A 14,916-nucleotide genomic window follows, 5' to 3' on the forward strand; every position below is an offset into this window, starting at 1 on the left:
TTCACCACACTACATTCCAGTCCACCTCACTCCAATCCGCCCTACTCTAGTCCAATCCACCATACACCAAACCACCTTAATCTACCCTGCTCCAATCCCCCTACACCAATCCAGTCCACCCCATTCTGATCCAATCCACTGCAGTCCAATACACCAAATCCACTCTACCCCAATCCAGCGCACTCCACTGCACACCACCCCACTCCAATCTACCCTGACCTAATGCAATCCCGTCCACCCCAGTCCAATCCACCACACTCATCCAATCCACCCCATTCCAGTCCACCTCACTCTAATCCAATTCATCCCACACCACCTCAAATCCAATCCATCCACTCCAGCCTATCCCAGTTCAGTCCACCGCACTTCAGTCCAATCCATCCCGCCCACCCCATGCCTATCCAGTCCACCCCACTCCATCCAATCCCCCGCTCCAATCCACCCACTGCAATCCACTCCATCCCACCACAATCTAGCCCAGTCCAGCCTACTTCAGTCCAGAGAGTCCAGTCCACCCCACTCCAATCCACCCTACCCACCCCTATCAATCCAATTGACCCATCTAATCCACCCCAATCCAATCCACCTCATACCATTTCAGTCCACCCCACTCTACCCCAATCCATCCTACTCTACCCCAGTCCACCCCCCTACCTCAATCCACTCCACCCTATTCCACCCTACAAGACTCTGCCACTGAACTCTACTCCCTTCTACTCAACTCTACAACAGTCTACTCCCCCTACTTCAGCAAATCCACTCTACAACATTCTACTCTCCCACTCCACTCTTAATAATCCACACAAGTAATTTTTAGCCATGCTGGACAGCAGCCACACTGTAGCATATAACATGGCAAAAAACAGTTCCATGCTTGTCCTCTCTGGTCTGTATCCCACCCATCCACACCCCCCCCCCCCCCTTCTCTCTCTCTCTGGGCTGTCCCCCACCGCCCCACTCTCCCTCTCTCTGCTCCCTACACAATTCACATAAACTCAGCAGGGTGGGCACCTCGAGAAGTAAACTTGGCTGCCACTCAATCCCCACACCACAGCTGTGCTCTAAGGAGACAGATGCATCGAGGAAGGACTATTTTTTGGGAGACGAAAGAACATTTTACAGGCCCTTTTATCTTAAAGCTCCCTTTTAGCCTTTGAGAAAACCGCGTTTTATGCGGAAGAAATATATCCATTACGAAATGCACACATTACTTCTATTTCCTTAGGAGCACAAGTTTTGGAAAGTGCTATTCACATCTTAAGACACGCTTCTACTGAAATACCACAAACTTCTTTTGACTTCAGGAGGCGTTTAAAGTTTCCGAGTTCCGGGCCAGGCAGGGAGGGTCTCGGGGGAGTAGTGCTGCGCGGGGAGTTCTCGTTTCCAGGGTTTATTAAACGGATCACGCTGTGCGCACTGATTTACTACAGAAGCGGAATCAGTGTGTCTGCTGAAAAGCCCGTGCGCGCGGCAAAGTAGCGCCTGCGTGTCACGTGGTATCGCACAAACCAATGCAAATTAATTATTAATAATAATTTCATGGTAAACTATTCTAACAGTAAACCTATAGGGCCACACCACAGGAGTCAGCTCCCGTTTCTTTATCTAAATGCAGTGGCGTAGCGTGGGTTGTCAGCACCCGGGGCAAGGCAAGTAATTTGCGCCCCCGAACCCGTGGATTTTAGCACTCGCGAGTGCATCCCCCCCCCCCCCCCAGATGTTGCGCCCGGTGCGGCCGCCCCCCCTGCACCCCCCACGCTACCCCACTGTCTAAATGCATACTTGTCTGCTCGAACCTGTGTATGCTCCTTCATGCTGTTATGTACTACAAGCACTGGCACAAACCATATCTTTTAATATGCTAGTGCATGCAAACAGCAATCCACCCCACTCCAATCCAGCCCACCACCATGTATCTCATTGCAACAGGATTAGTTTGTTGTTTCCAAACAGAGACCCGCTATTTTGTCAAACATCCCTTACTCAGACGCGGAGTAACGAAAGTGCATTCCAAATAAAAGGAGGAACTGGTGCCGGTAGACGCGAGACCTGTGGGTCACGAGGGTTTATAGATCAGAGTGTATCCTGGGAGCTGTAGGCGAGAGAGGATGTGGAGGGCAGAGTAGAGGGCTGGATACACAGGCCCCCAAGGGAGGCGAGAGAGAGGCGTGCTGCATTGTGCGTTCTCCCAGGTGTCTTTGAGGAATAGGACAGAGTTATCACATGTAGGCATCTCCAAACTGCGGACACACGTACAGCACAACCACATCTAAGGAGCGAAGCTCATGTACGGGCTGAGAAATGAATGGCTGCGGCTGCTCCTCCCAGGTGGGTAATAACACACCCTGCTGATGAAGGGCCATGTCTAGAGTGGAATACATTTCAGGGGTGAGCATCTTGATGTGCAATGGTGTGCACTGCTACTCGGCCTATCACCCCAATAAAACATGCATTGGCAAAGCCAGTGGGTCTGGGTTATGAATGCACTGTCACGCCAGACCTAAAAATCCATGTATGTTAATGACAGCCTCCTCCCATCTGTGCTGCTGCCAGAGAAAAACATCTTAAATGATGAAGTTATCAAAGGCACTTTAATAGCATTTCAATGACGTGTGCCCATGAAAGTTCTAGCTCAGACAGCTGCATGAACAAAACTATCTTGGCTGTGTTGAAGACAAGCAATTTTTATGGAAGCACACTATTTCTGCCCAATGAAAAATTGTACTCTGGGCTCCCAAGCTATGGGCAGAGCCAAAACCCATCTCTTGGTGGTTCTCACATAATTGTCTGCTGAAAGCTGAGCTGTCAAGCTATACCATAAAAAAACTAAACAACAGGAAGTTCTCACTTTTGCCTCTTCCTGACTATATTAGAGGCCCCTCTGCAGTGCACAGTGAAAAACAGACACAGGAGAGGGGGGAAAGGCGGCGAGGTCTCACGAGATAAAACACCACCATCACAGTGTCACGTGTGCATGTGTACGAAGTCATACGAGACCGAGAAGATGCTGCAGTCTTGCAAGTCCTAAGGTTTTCCATCTTACGGTCAGGCAGGCAATAACTGCAAACAAACAATCCCAATATGGCAGCTGTCATGCACTCAGTCTAGCAGTCGATTCATCGTAGATACAATGCCAAGGATTTGTCATATATAATATAGATCATTTTCTCTTACATTTTTTAACAAAGTAGTACATCACTTGAGCTGGTGCTAATATTTACTGCAGCACGATAGGTGGGAAAAATCAGTTTTGTTATACATGCTGGTTTGAAATAGACTTTTTCAATCTCTAACAAACGTTTTGTTTGTTTTGGCCTGTTATTACATAGAAAACTTCCAGAGAGCTGCTTTAGATATGTGCAACTCAGAGCCTTTACCCTCCACTAATGGTGTTAAGGCATTTATAATTCTGTTCACACACTTTGGGAAGAAAACCTTGTGACCAATAGCACGTGACTTAAAAAAAGTTGTTGAAATGGCCAAAAGTGACAATCTGTCATTAAAAAAACATTTGCAATGATGTACAAAATATTTAAAAAGAGGGCAGAGAACAGTGGTAGAAAGCACATGCGCTCTCCCTTGATGTTTCTATCACATTACTAGTGCCAAAAAGGTCTCTTCAATGGAACTTGTGGTGGTGGTGGTGGTATAAAGAGGGTGTTGAAGCTTTTGTTATTTCTGCTGCTGTATAACAATCCTCGTTGCAACTGAGTGCTCCCCTGATGTTCGACTACCAGACATATTACATAATTAGGTTTTCCAGTTTTCCTTTTTTTACAGATCAATACAGACAACCTTTCTCTAATTAACTTATTACAGGCAATTTGTGATATTTCTAGTCAATTACAAATTGATGTAGTTGTTCAAGTGTAATAAACTATTACATTCGCTAAGTGGAATCATAATACCTGCTTCCAGAGTCACTGCCAAGTTGAAAGGAACGCATTACAGCCGCACTTTAAATGAAGCAACAAAAACTGGATTTTAATTCTTCTGATCTTTTTTCCTCAAAGGAAGAGCGATAAGCACACAGGAGATATGTATGGGGATATATTTATTCTTTGCAATCTAAAGGTCATTACAAGTAAAATGGGAGACTAAGGCATTTTATCAACACGGTGTTAGCCCCTTCATTTTTGTGTAATCCGCCTTATATTGAAATTATTCTAATAAATTTTTGAAACAAATTACTGATTTTGTATGTTTAATTTCTCTCTAGATTCTCATTTTATCCCTCTATGCAATTATAATATGTTTATTTTATATACAAGAACAAGACACCAAGGAATTAAGCAGTTTGAGGAAAGGGTTTAACACATATTGTGCTTATTACCTAATTTACATCAAATCTCTGAGGGTTGTTTATATTCGTTCAGAGGTATTTGAGTAACATATTAGGCGTATTTTAGGCTTAAATCATGCATACTTCACTCATTATTATCTAATTCATGTACATTTGTCTGAACCACGTGTGTACATTTCAGTATCATTCATTGATCATGCAACATGATGTGATTCACAGAAACAATGTGCCTTAGAGCCAACAGCCCTGGCTTAAAGCATGGCATGATCAAAGTTGTATTAATTCCAGAATTTTGGAAGATCAACCTTTTTCAGAGGAGGCCAGTTTCCATTTTAGCAAAACCCAAAGTTGGACTCACATTAAGGGCTTGTGGCAGACTTTGATCCAGCATTGTGTTTTTTTCATATAGAGGTCTCTAAAAGTGATTCTTGCTTGGTTTTCTGTTGTTTCAGCACATAGGGTGCTAAAGGCGGACCTTGCTGACAGGGAGTGGACTTTTTGCAAATTACAGTCTTCAGTAATGGCTCTTGGTGTGCATGGTTTCTACATATAGAGGTCTCTAATGGTAGATCATGCCTGCTATTGGGTTGCTTCTCCCCATGGACGTTAGTGGTGTATTTTGCTGGCACAGTGGGTGTTTTTGCAAATTACAGTCTTCTCTGCAAGATTTTGCCAAAGGTTGTAAATCATTTGCACCAGCAAGACTGCACAATTGACATCTGTAGTGCAGAAGCATATCCTAAGAGTGTCCGTTCATCGGGGGTATAGTTAATTTCACATCATTATTCTGTTTTGGGAAAAGGACACACACGCATGTTGAATGTTACTTTCTGTATTATTGTAGCCTGCTCAACTTTCTGCTGACCTCCAGCAGGTCAGCTGGCTTATTTGGGGTAAGTGGGCTGGTATGTAGCACTCAGTAGTTTATGGAATGGATTCAGTTGGCAGTAAGGGCCAGATTTACACCAGTCTTGGCACAATGATATAAACCAACTTGAGAGAGCCAGGCTCTTTGCTAAATATTGAGAATCACGCTACCAAAAAGCTGCAGAGAAGCCAAACAGGATCCCCATCCTGGCCTACCACCAGGGCTTCTGCTACTTTAACCCTATGGCTAAGAATGGAATATTTGGGAAGCGCTGTGTTTAGGGCTGCCATGATACGTGCACTGTTGTCTTCCAAAGACCTGCAATATTAAAGCGCTGAGGGATTTTCAGGGATATGATAAACTAACTGCATCATCTGAAGGAGCTGTCTTCTGTTGTTCAGTACGAGTTTGATCAAGTTATTACTAGATCTGGTATGTGCCAAAGCGGTTTAATTGAGCTTTCCTTTGGTTTCTAGTGATTCTCTTTAACTATGAGTGAACCTGACATCTGAACCAGGTTATTTGTAATCTAGTGATTCTCTTTAACTATGAGTGAACCTGACATCTGAACCAGGTTATTTGTAATCTAGTGATTCTCTTTAACTATGAGTGAACCTGACATCTGAACCAGGTTATTTGTAATCTAGTGATTCTCTTTAACTATGAGTGAACCTGACATCTGAACCAGGTTATTTGTAATCTAGTGATTCTCTTTAACTATGAGTGAACCTGACATCTGAACCAGGTTATTTGTAATCTAGTGATTCTCTTTAACTATGAGTGAACCTGACATCTGAACCAGGTTATTTGTACATTGATATTTTCACTTTTACGGTAGTTCTTGTGGAGGCAAATGCCTAACGTGTTGGTGTTAGTCGTTTCCTTTACAGAGGTGTAGTGGTAGTTTAATGTCTGTTGGCCCCTTATTTTGTTCCCTGGTGAGACAGTTGTTCTCGGCTAGTGTTACATTTCTGCTTCCATTTTTATGTTTACTCAAGGTGACGATGATTATTATAAGCCTTTAGATTGCAGGATCTGGTTGGTAGTAGAGTTGTGTTCCGTAGAAGTGGCCTCCTCTTTTGGAACCTAAAATAAGTTGACAAGTGGAGGAAAGAAAAGCACTATTTTTTTCTGCCCCAAGGACACGTTCATCCACATTGTGACAAAGGGGACCGTGTTACGGATAATCCTTCGGGTATCTGGTTGGTCATCGGTGTGGTGGAGGGATCTGCGATTTGATGAATCAATGGTGTGTGACATGTCATAAGTATTTTGAAGGGTGAAGTACAAAGGGGGCCTTTCTAGCAGAGTCTTTCCTTTCGGGAGGGGGCATTGGTGGTCATTGGTGTGATGCTATTTTAGTACTTCTTCCTTGCATCGTAAGTCAAGTCTGTACTAAAACTTCCCAGTTCTGTAGCTGGGAGATATATGGGTAAATAACGAAAATAGTTCATTACAGAGGCTTTCCTTCGCGTTTGAAACCTCATACATTACTTTCTGCAGCTTGGTTTGTTGGTCCTGGTATAGCAGGTATTGTCTGTAATTTATTTGTTAAGGTTTTTTGTGTGTCTGTGTACTACCTAACTTGTTTTAGTCCATTTTGAGATGTCTCTTGTATTGTGGGACCTGTTCAGGGCCAGCGTGGAGTAGGTTCTGTACATGATTCTGATTTAAGCTTGTTGCTTCTAGATGAGCTATTAAGAAGAAAAACAGGAAATAATCCAACCATGTTTCTTTAATTGGATTTTGGCCACATATGCTGTTTTTGTTGGAAAAATGGCTGTGTTTTTCCCTCAAGCGGGTTTGAATGTTAACTTGTTGAAATAGCTCGACAGTAGAGTATTTTCAAGTCCTGTTGTCAGCTAGGAATGTTTATGAGACACAGATTTTTGTACTTCAAGGTACTGCATTGTTTTTATCCTTCTACGGCCATAAAACTCAGTGGAGCAGCATTGCCAAGCTCTATGTTTCCCAGTCGCTGTACAGTTCTCTGGACTTGCAGATGAGACGGTGGTCGCAGATCTTCTTCCGGGTGATTGACAGAGGTTCTAAGGTATGCCTACTTTCCCGACCACATTTTTCTGCACGAAGCATTTGTGTATTATCTTCAAACATCTGGAGCAGCAGCTGGTGGCGTTCAGTGATTTGGGTCAGCAGCATCATACGGTTGTTGTCTCATGTAATAGTGAATATACCGCGTGGGATCCTTTGAATTTAGCTTTCAAAAAACTTTGCCGTGCTCTTAGGATTGTGCATATTGAAGAATGATCAGCTTTATTCCACGCTGTCCCTGAGGCGTCCACTGTCTCATGGTGTGCAGATGGCGGAACAGAAGTAGGCCAAGTTTTTGTTCTCCGTCTCAAGTAGTGCTGAGATACGATGCACTGGTGCATTTATTCTTGACTTAAGTCCCTCTCGATGAAGGGGTGGAGAGAGGTCATCGTAAGCCTGGATTGGTGGCTATGGGAGAGGATATGTTGGTCCACATATATCTCTACTTGTTTTCACTTCACTCTCTAATACTTTACTATGGTGCAGATGGGTCAAGGTTAGTCTATAGTGCCTAACTAGGATCAGTCGGGGATTTCTTCGTGAAGAGTAGTTTACCTTGTTTCATGCTTGTGGTGATAGCTTCCTTTATTACAGCTATATTGAGAAAGTGTGTGATCTCTGGGGCCTGTGTTGCAAGGTCATCCATAAGGCATGTTGTTGGTCTTGGTTCTGCCCACCTTTGGAGCCTTTAATTGTTTTGGGCAGTTTTACTCCTTTCCTCCATGGTAATCTGTTTGAAGAAGGAAACTGAAGAATCAGTTGCTGCAGTGGCTCGGGACGTTATGGGTATTACTCCTGCATGCAATAGACCTGATTCAGACGGGAGACTCCCGATTTTTTAAAGCCAAAAATGTATTTTCTTTGGCTGTCTCCCAGCGGAAATTACCTCTCCTTCAATAAAAGTCAGTGGGGGAAATTAATTTTCCCGATTTTATTTTTATTTTTATTTATTTTTTTAAACCTCCCTCTTTCCTCTTCTAAAATATGTGTTCCTCTTAAATTACTTTACAAGTGTAACCAAAGTTCTTGTTGACTACTACATTTTGGAACCTTTCACAGTAGCTTGTGTGTCTTTGATGGCGTCACAAGTTGACAAGCAGGCGGGTTGACGCAGTGACTACTTGCTGCTGACATTTGCTAGGGTATTAAGGGCAAAGGTCAGAGGTCTGAATTATGGCAAGTACACCCCAGCCGTCCATCCTTTCAAGTTTAGTGAACTGAGTAGCGTTAAGTTGGCTTGTAGTAACACTTGGGAGTGGCAGCGCCTAGAAGGGGAAGTTCTGCAGTCCTAACTACACTTCTACACAAACCGATTCACAAAATCGATTGGGCAGCCATGCCCGAAAATACCGAAGCTTTGCGCAGTGATTTCATGCCCGTGGCATACTGTGCGCTTTGCACATGCCAAATACCAAGAACCCCAAAGCTGCTTATTAAAAAAATTATCATTAGGTAAGTATTCTCCTGACTGTTTCTGTCAGCTCGTGGATTTCCCAATCAGTATGCAGATCTACTGGTCATCCTTCAGTCATGTGAAGTCAGTCAGCCTGTGGGCAACTTCCGTAGAGCAGCAGCGTTCTTTGTTTACTCCTATCTGGGCCGCACGAGAGGAAGTTATCTCGTTTTCCGCCAGGCCTACATCACCTTAACAGATCAGATGTGGTTCTGCTTACCATGTGTGTCTGAGACATCCTGTGTCGAGCTCTGCTACAGCAACCTGGGCACAGTATTCGGTCATAAGCTGCCTATATTTGGAGTTCGTCGCTGTGTTGAGGTATTTTGCTACCGTGTAGCTCCTGTTTATCATTATGTAGCATTTACCTTTCCGTTTTGTGTCTTTTTTGTTGTCAGTGGAAAGTGTATCCTTCTGTTTTTTTTATTTTTTAATATTTGGCCACCTCAGGTTATTCTGTTTTCTTCTTTCCGGAAGAAGTATGCGTGTCTCCCTTTGGAAGTGTTGGGAATTGTTCTAATTTTGTAGTTTGTAGCATTTTGAACTGAAGCAATTTGTGTTAGCGTTTTTAGAGGTGTCTTACATATTGTGGTTCCCTTTACATTGGCGGGTATTCATTGGTGTTACCATGATGCACCTCTTAACCCCTCTCAAGGGGACAAGCTAAGAGGCCGTTAGGTCCTCTGCAAAGCGAAATATGTCCATATTGCAAAGTGCCCTGTGCTTAAATTGCACATGCACCTGTCATGAAGAAGGTGCGATTAAAATAAAATGCTACATTACGGCGAAATTCGAAGCAGGGACTAGTTAAAGTAATTCCACAAACATCTATTGTGATTCAAAGTAACCTTTTAAAACGTGTTCTTCGTGCTATTATGATATTTGGAATTTCGCACCAAGAAATGGAGAATGTCATTTTTATTACTTTTAGTGACGGGTGTCTGTCTATTTAGCTAACCTACATCTCGGAAAACAACTCAATTAAACGCTTAAGTGACAAATACAGAAAACACGAAATACCCTGCCAGGCCACTCCCTCTCTAACTATTTTTCCCAAAAGTGGGCCGCCCTCGGGTGTAATACAGCAGTTACATCCCAGTAATTACACTACTGTGAACCCGTTCTTCCGGCTTTGCATCAATTTCAAATAATAACAATAGTAGTCGAAGCAATGAGTGGAACGAGGAAGCCGGCAGGGAGGTGATGCGTGTCCACAAGAACCTGTTGCACGGCCTGCATTCCCCTGGCCCCGGGGCGGCCCGTGGTTTCCCATCTGTCATTGTTCCCGCCGCTCATTCACGCGCACACAGAGTCCCCATTGTGCGCGCGGGCTGCAAACGCTCGCGCCGCCTGTAATCTGCACTCAGATACACGCTGCTGTTTACCCCCTTCCGATAAAATTCCTCTGGTTGTTGAACTTCCCCGTGACCTCGCCCTCTCTTCAGAGGCAGGCGGCCCGGTATGCGCGGCCTACTTCTGAAGGGCCCTTGAGGCTCGTCGGACCGGGCTCCCCGGGGTGTAGCGTCCCGAGGGGGGTCCTCGCCGCGCCTCCCGCCTCAGCCCGGGCTGTAAACAGCGGCGGGGCGGGGCCTCGCGCCGCCCTCCCGCCCAGGGAGCTGGAAGTTTGTGTTATTTAGTAGGCGAGCAACAAGTGCAGCAGCGGCAGTGCGGGCCAACAAGCTGCGAGATGGAACGTAATGCTGGCCGAGGAGGGGGTCGTGTCCCTCCAAAGTGCCTCGGCCTCTCCCCCGCCTGCGTATGTCCCTTAGAGACGCGTGAGGGCTGCGGTGCTAACAGAATGCGCGGCGAGCACGCGGAGGTAGGCTGCGGCGGTGCGTACCCTCTAACACGGTGGGGTCTGTGGTTACAGCTGCAAAGGACGCACAAGGCTGCGAGGTCTGAGGGAGGGATGGGGCTAGGACTGGACGGTGTGGGGGAGAGAATTGGGAGATCGCCGAGGAAACTTCGACGGAGATGAAACCATGCTGTCTGAAAATAGCCCTGACAAATTGCAACTTCGTGCCGCCCTCTTAGGCGTGTGCACATCACGATGAGTGCACCAATTAAGTTATAAATACTTCACATAGCATGACAGCATAGTCGTGTGCTTTTTTTCAATGCAAATGTTTTTTTTTCTTCTTTCTTGTAGTGGAACGTGTTTGGCAACCGTAGCTCAGGCATCGAGACATTTTGTTTCTTCTCGGAAGGTACAGGGCGTGCAGCAGTTGTATCCGCCGTCAAGGCTGTCTCTTGTCTAATGATTGTTTATGTACAATTGTCGCTGTTTACTCCCAGATGGCACAGTGTGACTCGCAGTGTACTGTTACAAAATACACACTCGAGCAGTCTGTCTGCAGCTCCTGGGCACAACTAGCCATTAGGTCTCCAAACAGTCTGCACTTTAAAAGCTGAATGTTTATTTGAATTTGGTGCTGCTCAGAGCACAGCTCGCTAGTGCCCCGATTGTGTTAGGAGTAAGTTTGTGAATAGATTCCCGATTTCTGGAATTACCCTTTCCTTCCGTTATCCACACTTTAAGTACTCCGTTTACGAGTTAAACATCGTGGAATGGGGAATAACTATTTGCTAGTCATAATTGGCTCTCTGACTCATCCCAAACCTCTTTTACTACTATGAACTCCCAAATAATCCTTTGTAAACTCTCCCATACTCTTTCTATCCTTTGTGCTATTCATCAAACTACCAGACTCGCACATATACCACTTCCAACAACAACATCTATTTCCCTCTGCTAACCCACTACTAATCCACCTTTATGTTCGGGACTAGCATGCTACTCGCCACAAAACACTGCAACGCCTCGTCAGGGGTAGTAATAATTGCAGGTGCGTGTACCCAGATTTACCAGCTGTTTTTTTTTTAGCAGAATTCCCAATTCTGTGGGGTTTAATACATTTTGAAGGGACTTTTTACTACGTTTCTGTTATTAAAATTAAATAGTATGACATAGTATGTGTTTACATACAGTCAAACACATTGTGTTATTGGTGTTCTGGAGGACTACTTTAAAGCATATTGGTTTGTGGGGGTTACCAAAATGTGCTTGCTTTGAGCAGGTGGCTCCTGTGCTTATCAGGAGGGATGGAGGAGGGTGGGGCTGGGAGGGAGGGAAAGACGTTTGCTTGCAGCGGGAGGCATTACATGCTCCTCCATGCCTTGGCTGTGGGCCGAAGAGGGGCCGGCAAAAGGGTCCAGGTTGCAAAGCACTCCTTTCTCAAAGCAATTTTACCAGGCTCCTCTCCCAGCCAGAGGAATATGGCCTGATGTTCTTGCACCCAGTAAATACAGCACGCGTCACAGTGCGCAGAGGAATTCCTCTCTGGAATTGTGCTCAACCGAACTCTTCATCATGCCAAGTTTTAAAGCTAGAAATATGTTTTGATGATGTGCTAAACCCATTGAAGAATCTATCAGTGTATTTTCTCAGATGTGTGACTTCCTTAAGAAGGCAGACTTTTCAGTGGCATTTCCAACTTTAAATCAGGCCTAAAATCTTCATCCTTCAATTCCCTGTGTATATGGGTACTGTAGAAGCACTTCTACACTTTTGTTCATCTATTACATTAACCCACTAGAGGCTTTTAAAAAAATATATATTTTCCACAATCTTCAACCATAAAGAGGTGTGGCATGGGCAGCCGCAGTGCGTACTTCCTCCAGTGTCCTATGTTCGGTCCAGTACCAGGCCTTAAAATGTGTTGGCTTTCCAAGTAGTCCATATTCTCAGCCAAACTGTAAAGATTGCTAAAAGTTATTGTTTTGTGGATTGTTGCCACGTTCCATTTTAGGCCCAGGACACTTTACATTAGGCATTTTGGTGTAATTTGTGCCTCTGGGAACAATTTGGAGCAGAAAATGACTCTGGGGAACAGCTAAACTATGAACGAGACATTTTGTCCCTAAAGTAGAACTAAGTTGTAAGGTAAAATTAACACAACTGAAAGGGGTTATTTAGAGTTTGGCAAATGTGCTACATTCACCAAAAATTGGCGTAGGGCAGGTCCGCCCTATTTAGGGCCTATAGAGGCCTTATATTCTTTATATTCTGAAAATAAGATATGTGAGTCAAGTCAAAATTTATTCGTCCACAATACATGGCCATAAAAGCACTTGTATACAAAAGTATCTTTAGTTAAAATACTTTTACAGCAATCCATCAACTAAACATCCAAAAAAGGAACTTCATTTATTTGTACATAATCAACTTTGGCTGGGGCGGTGGGCCCCGGGGTGGTGGTAATAGCAGCAATTATATATGAGCACTGCAGTGCAAATTTCAACACAAGACATATGCTCTCCTTACAACCCTGGCGGTAAAAGACCGCCAGGGCTGTTTGGGAGGTTGCACTGCCAACAGGCTGGCAGTGCAATCTCGGGTATTAAAACCGCCGCGGTCGTACCGCCGGGACCGGTGGTTTTCCGCCACAGTGGCCCCGGCGGATTTAATCCTCCAGGGCAGCGCTGCTTGCAGCGCTGCCCAGGGGATTACGAGTCCCCTTCCCGCCAGCCTTTTTATGGTGGTAGGAAACACCATGGAAAGGATGGCGGAAATGGGAGTCGCGGGGCCCCTGCACTGCCCATCCCTTAGGCATGGGCAATGCATGGGCCCCCTGGCACAGCCCCATTAAGCTTTTCACTGTCTGCATAGCAGACAGTGAAAAGCACGACGGGTGCAACTGCACCCGTCGCACCGCCGCAACACCGCTGGCTCCATTTGGAGACGGCTCCCATGTTGCGTCCGTCATCGGAAACTCGGTTTCCGCCTGCCGGCCCAGCGGGGATGTTGAAATGGCCACCGCGGAGTGCGACTGCATTGGCAGCCGCAGCGCGGATACAACTTGGTGGGCGGCGGTTGCCGCCTGCCAAAGTTGTAATGAGGGCCATAGTCTGCAAGTAAATTAACCCCTCTTTATAAGATGTAAAATGCTACAAAATAAGGCACAGAAATCTCAACCTCGGAGAGGCTTGCAGTATGCAAAATAGCACGAAGTGCAGAGTACATTGTTCGGCTAGCCCGTCACAGGGGCATGGGGGTAAAGATGTATGACAAGTACCACATACCGGAAAGCCATTAGATGATGGGTTATATTCATCCTTAATCAAGTGAGATAGACTCTCTGTTCTGGTTTCAGTATTCCCGGCAAATATGGCTCCATACTAGATGTTGTGCAGATCTGCATATATCTCATGACTATGGGCAAACTAAAACACCCACCAATCTAGATTCTTCTTTGGCCGCATCATAAAGCTCTATTAATTTTGCTTTGTGGTTGACAAGGATATTTCCAGAATGAATAAAAAAAATGTCTGCAGCCTAAATTATAAAAGGTACGTTTTATAAAAGCCATATGAGGAATTAGGTCCATGTTATCCAGTATTGGACAGTCAACCAGCACCCATCTAGAGAAATGGGCTTGAGGAGTGATCCATATTTTTAACCTCAAATGTAGAGGAGCCAACTTTATACAATCTTAAATAAAACCAATACCCTAATTCATTGTGGAAAGTAAAACTCGCAGTGCCCCCTGACCTGTTTAGGCCAGAGCTCGCTCCCCTGCGCTTGCAGCACCACCCAGCTGCTCCGTGTCCCTGTCCCCCGCCTACGCGGCCGATCGCGTGTTCGAGGCCCTCCTCCACCCGCAGGCACCCACCTGCGCCTCATCCCTGGTGTATAGTGGGCTACTGGTAAGCGTCACTAGACTCATGCATTGTCGCATCATGACTGTTTTTCCTTCGTTGTATTCTGCCCTGCTTTAAAAGTTTTCCATTCTTTTTTATTGTGCCTTATTTCTTAGTGCCGTGCTTTTTCTGCTTTAACTCCGTACTGTGTGCCTTTTTACCCCTTGTGCGCAAACCGCCCTCTACCTCACCCCGCCGCTGCGCCCCTGCGGCCCGCCCCCCTCACGCCCCCATTCGCTTTCACCTCCCGCCTCCCAGCTGCTCCTCCCTCCCACCTCCCCCTCTTAATGGCGGTCACTGCGCGCCTGCGCAGCGGGCGCACGGCACGCCAGAGGCAAGCCCATCTGCGCCTGTCCGTGCCTGGACCATGCCCAGCGCCAGTCCCCCTGGTCCCCCCAGCCAAGACCCCCCAGACAACACTCCCCCCCTCACACCCTCCGCTCCCTCAACCCCGGACCGCACCCCGCCTGCATCCAAACCAGCCCCACACACACACAGGGCCCCTTCACCTGCCTATTCTCCTGCTCAACCTCTAACACC

General features: G+C 45.7%; 1 protein-coding gene across 7 annotated transcripts in view; it reads left to right on the plus strand.

The window, feature by feature from the left end:
• Nucleotides 1-14,916, plus strand: part of GPR146 (G protein-coupled receptor 146) — a 101,222-nt gene that overhangs the window by 70,390 nt on the left and 15,916 nt on the right. Inside the window, exon 1 of one of the 7 annotated variants that reach the window (XM_069209871.1) lies at nt 8,945-8,997. The exons of 3 other annotated variants lie outside the window; for them this stretch is intronic. Coding sequence is in view for 1 of the 4 variants with exons in the window: in XM_069209864.1 (XP_069065965.1) it covers nt 10,364-10,508 (145 nt within the window). In the remaining 3 variants the exon portion in view is untranslated. Of the gene's footprint in view, nt 1-8,944; nt 8,998-10,311; nt 10,509-10,537; nt 10,884-14,916 lie in introns of those variants that run through there. 3 more of the 7 variants (XM_069209864.1, XM_069209868.1, XM_069209869.1) reach the window with 3 other exon arrangements.

Source organism: Pleurodeles waltl, chromosome 10 (genome assembly GCF_031143425.1).
Source record: "Pleurodeles waltl isolate 20211129_DDA chromosome 10, aPleWal1.hap1.20221129, whole genome shotgun sequence".
NCBI classification, from domain to species: domain Eukaryota; kingdom Metazoa; phylum Chordata; class Amphibia; order Caudata; family Salamandridae; genus Pleurodeles; species Pleurodeles waltl.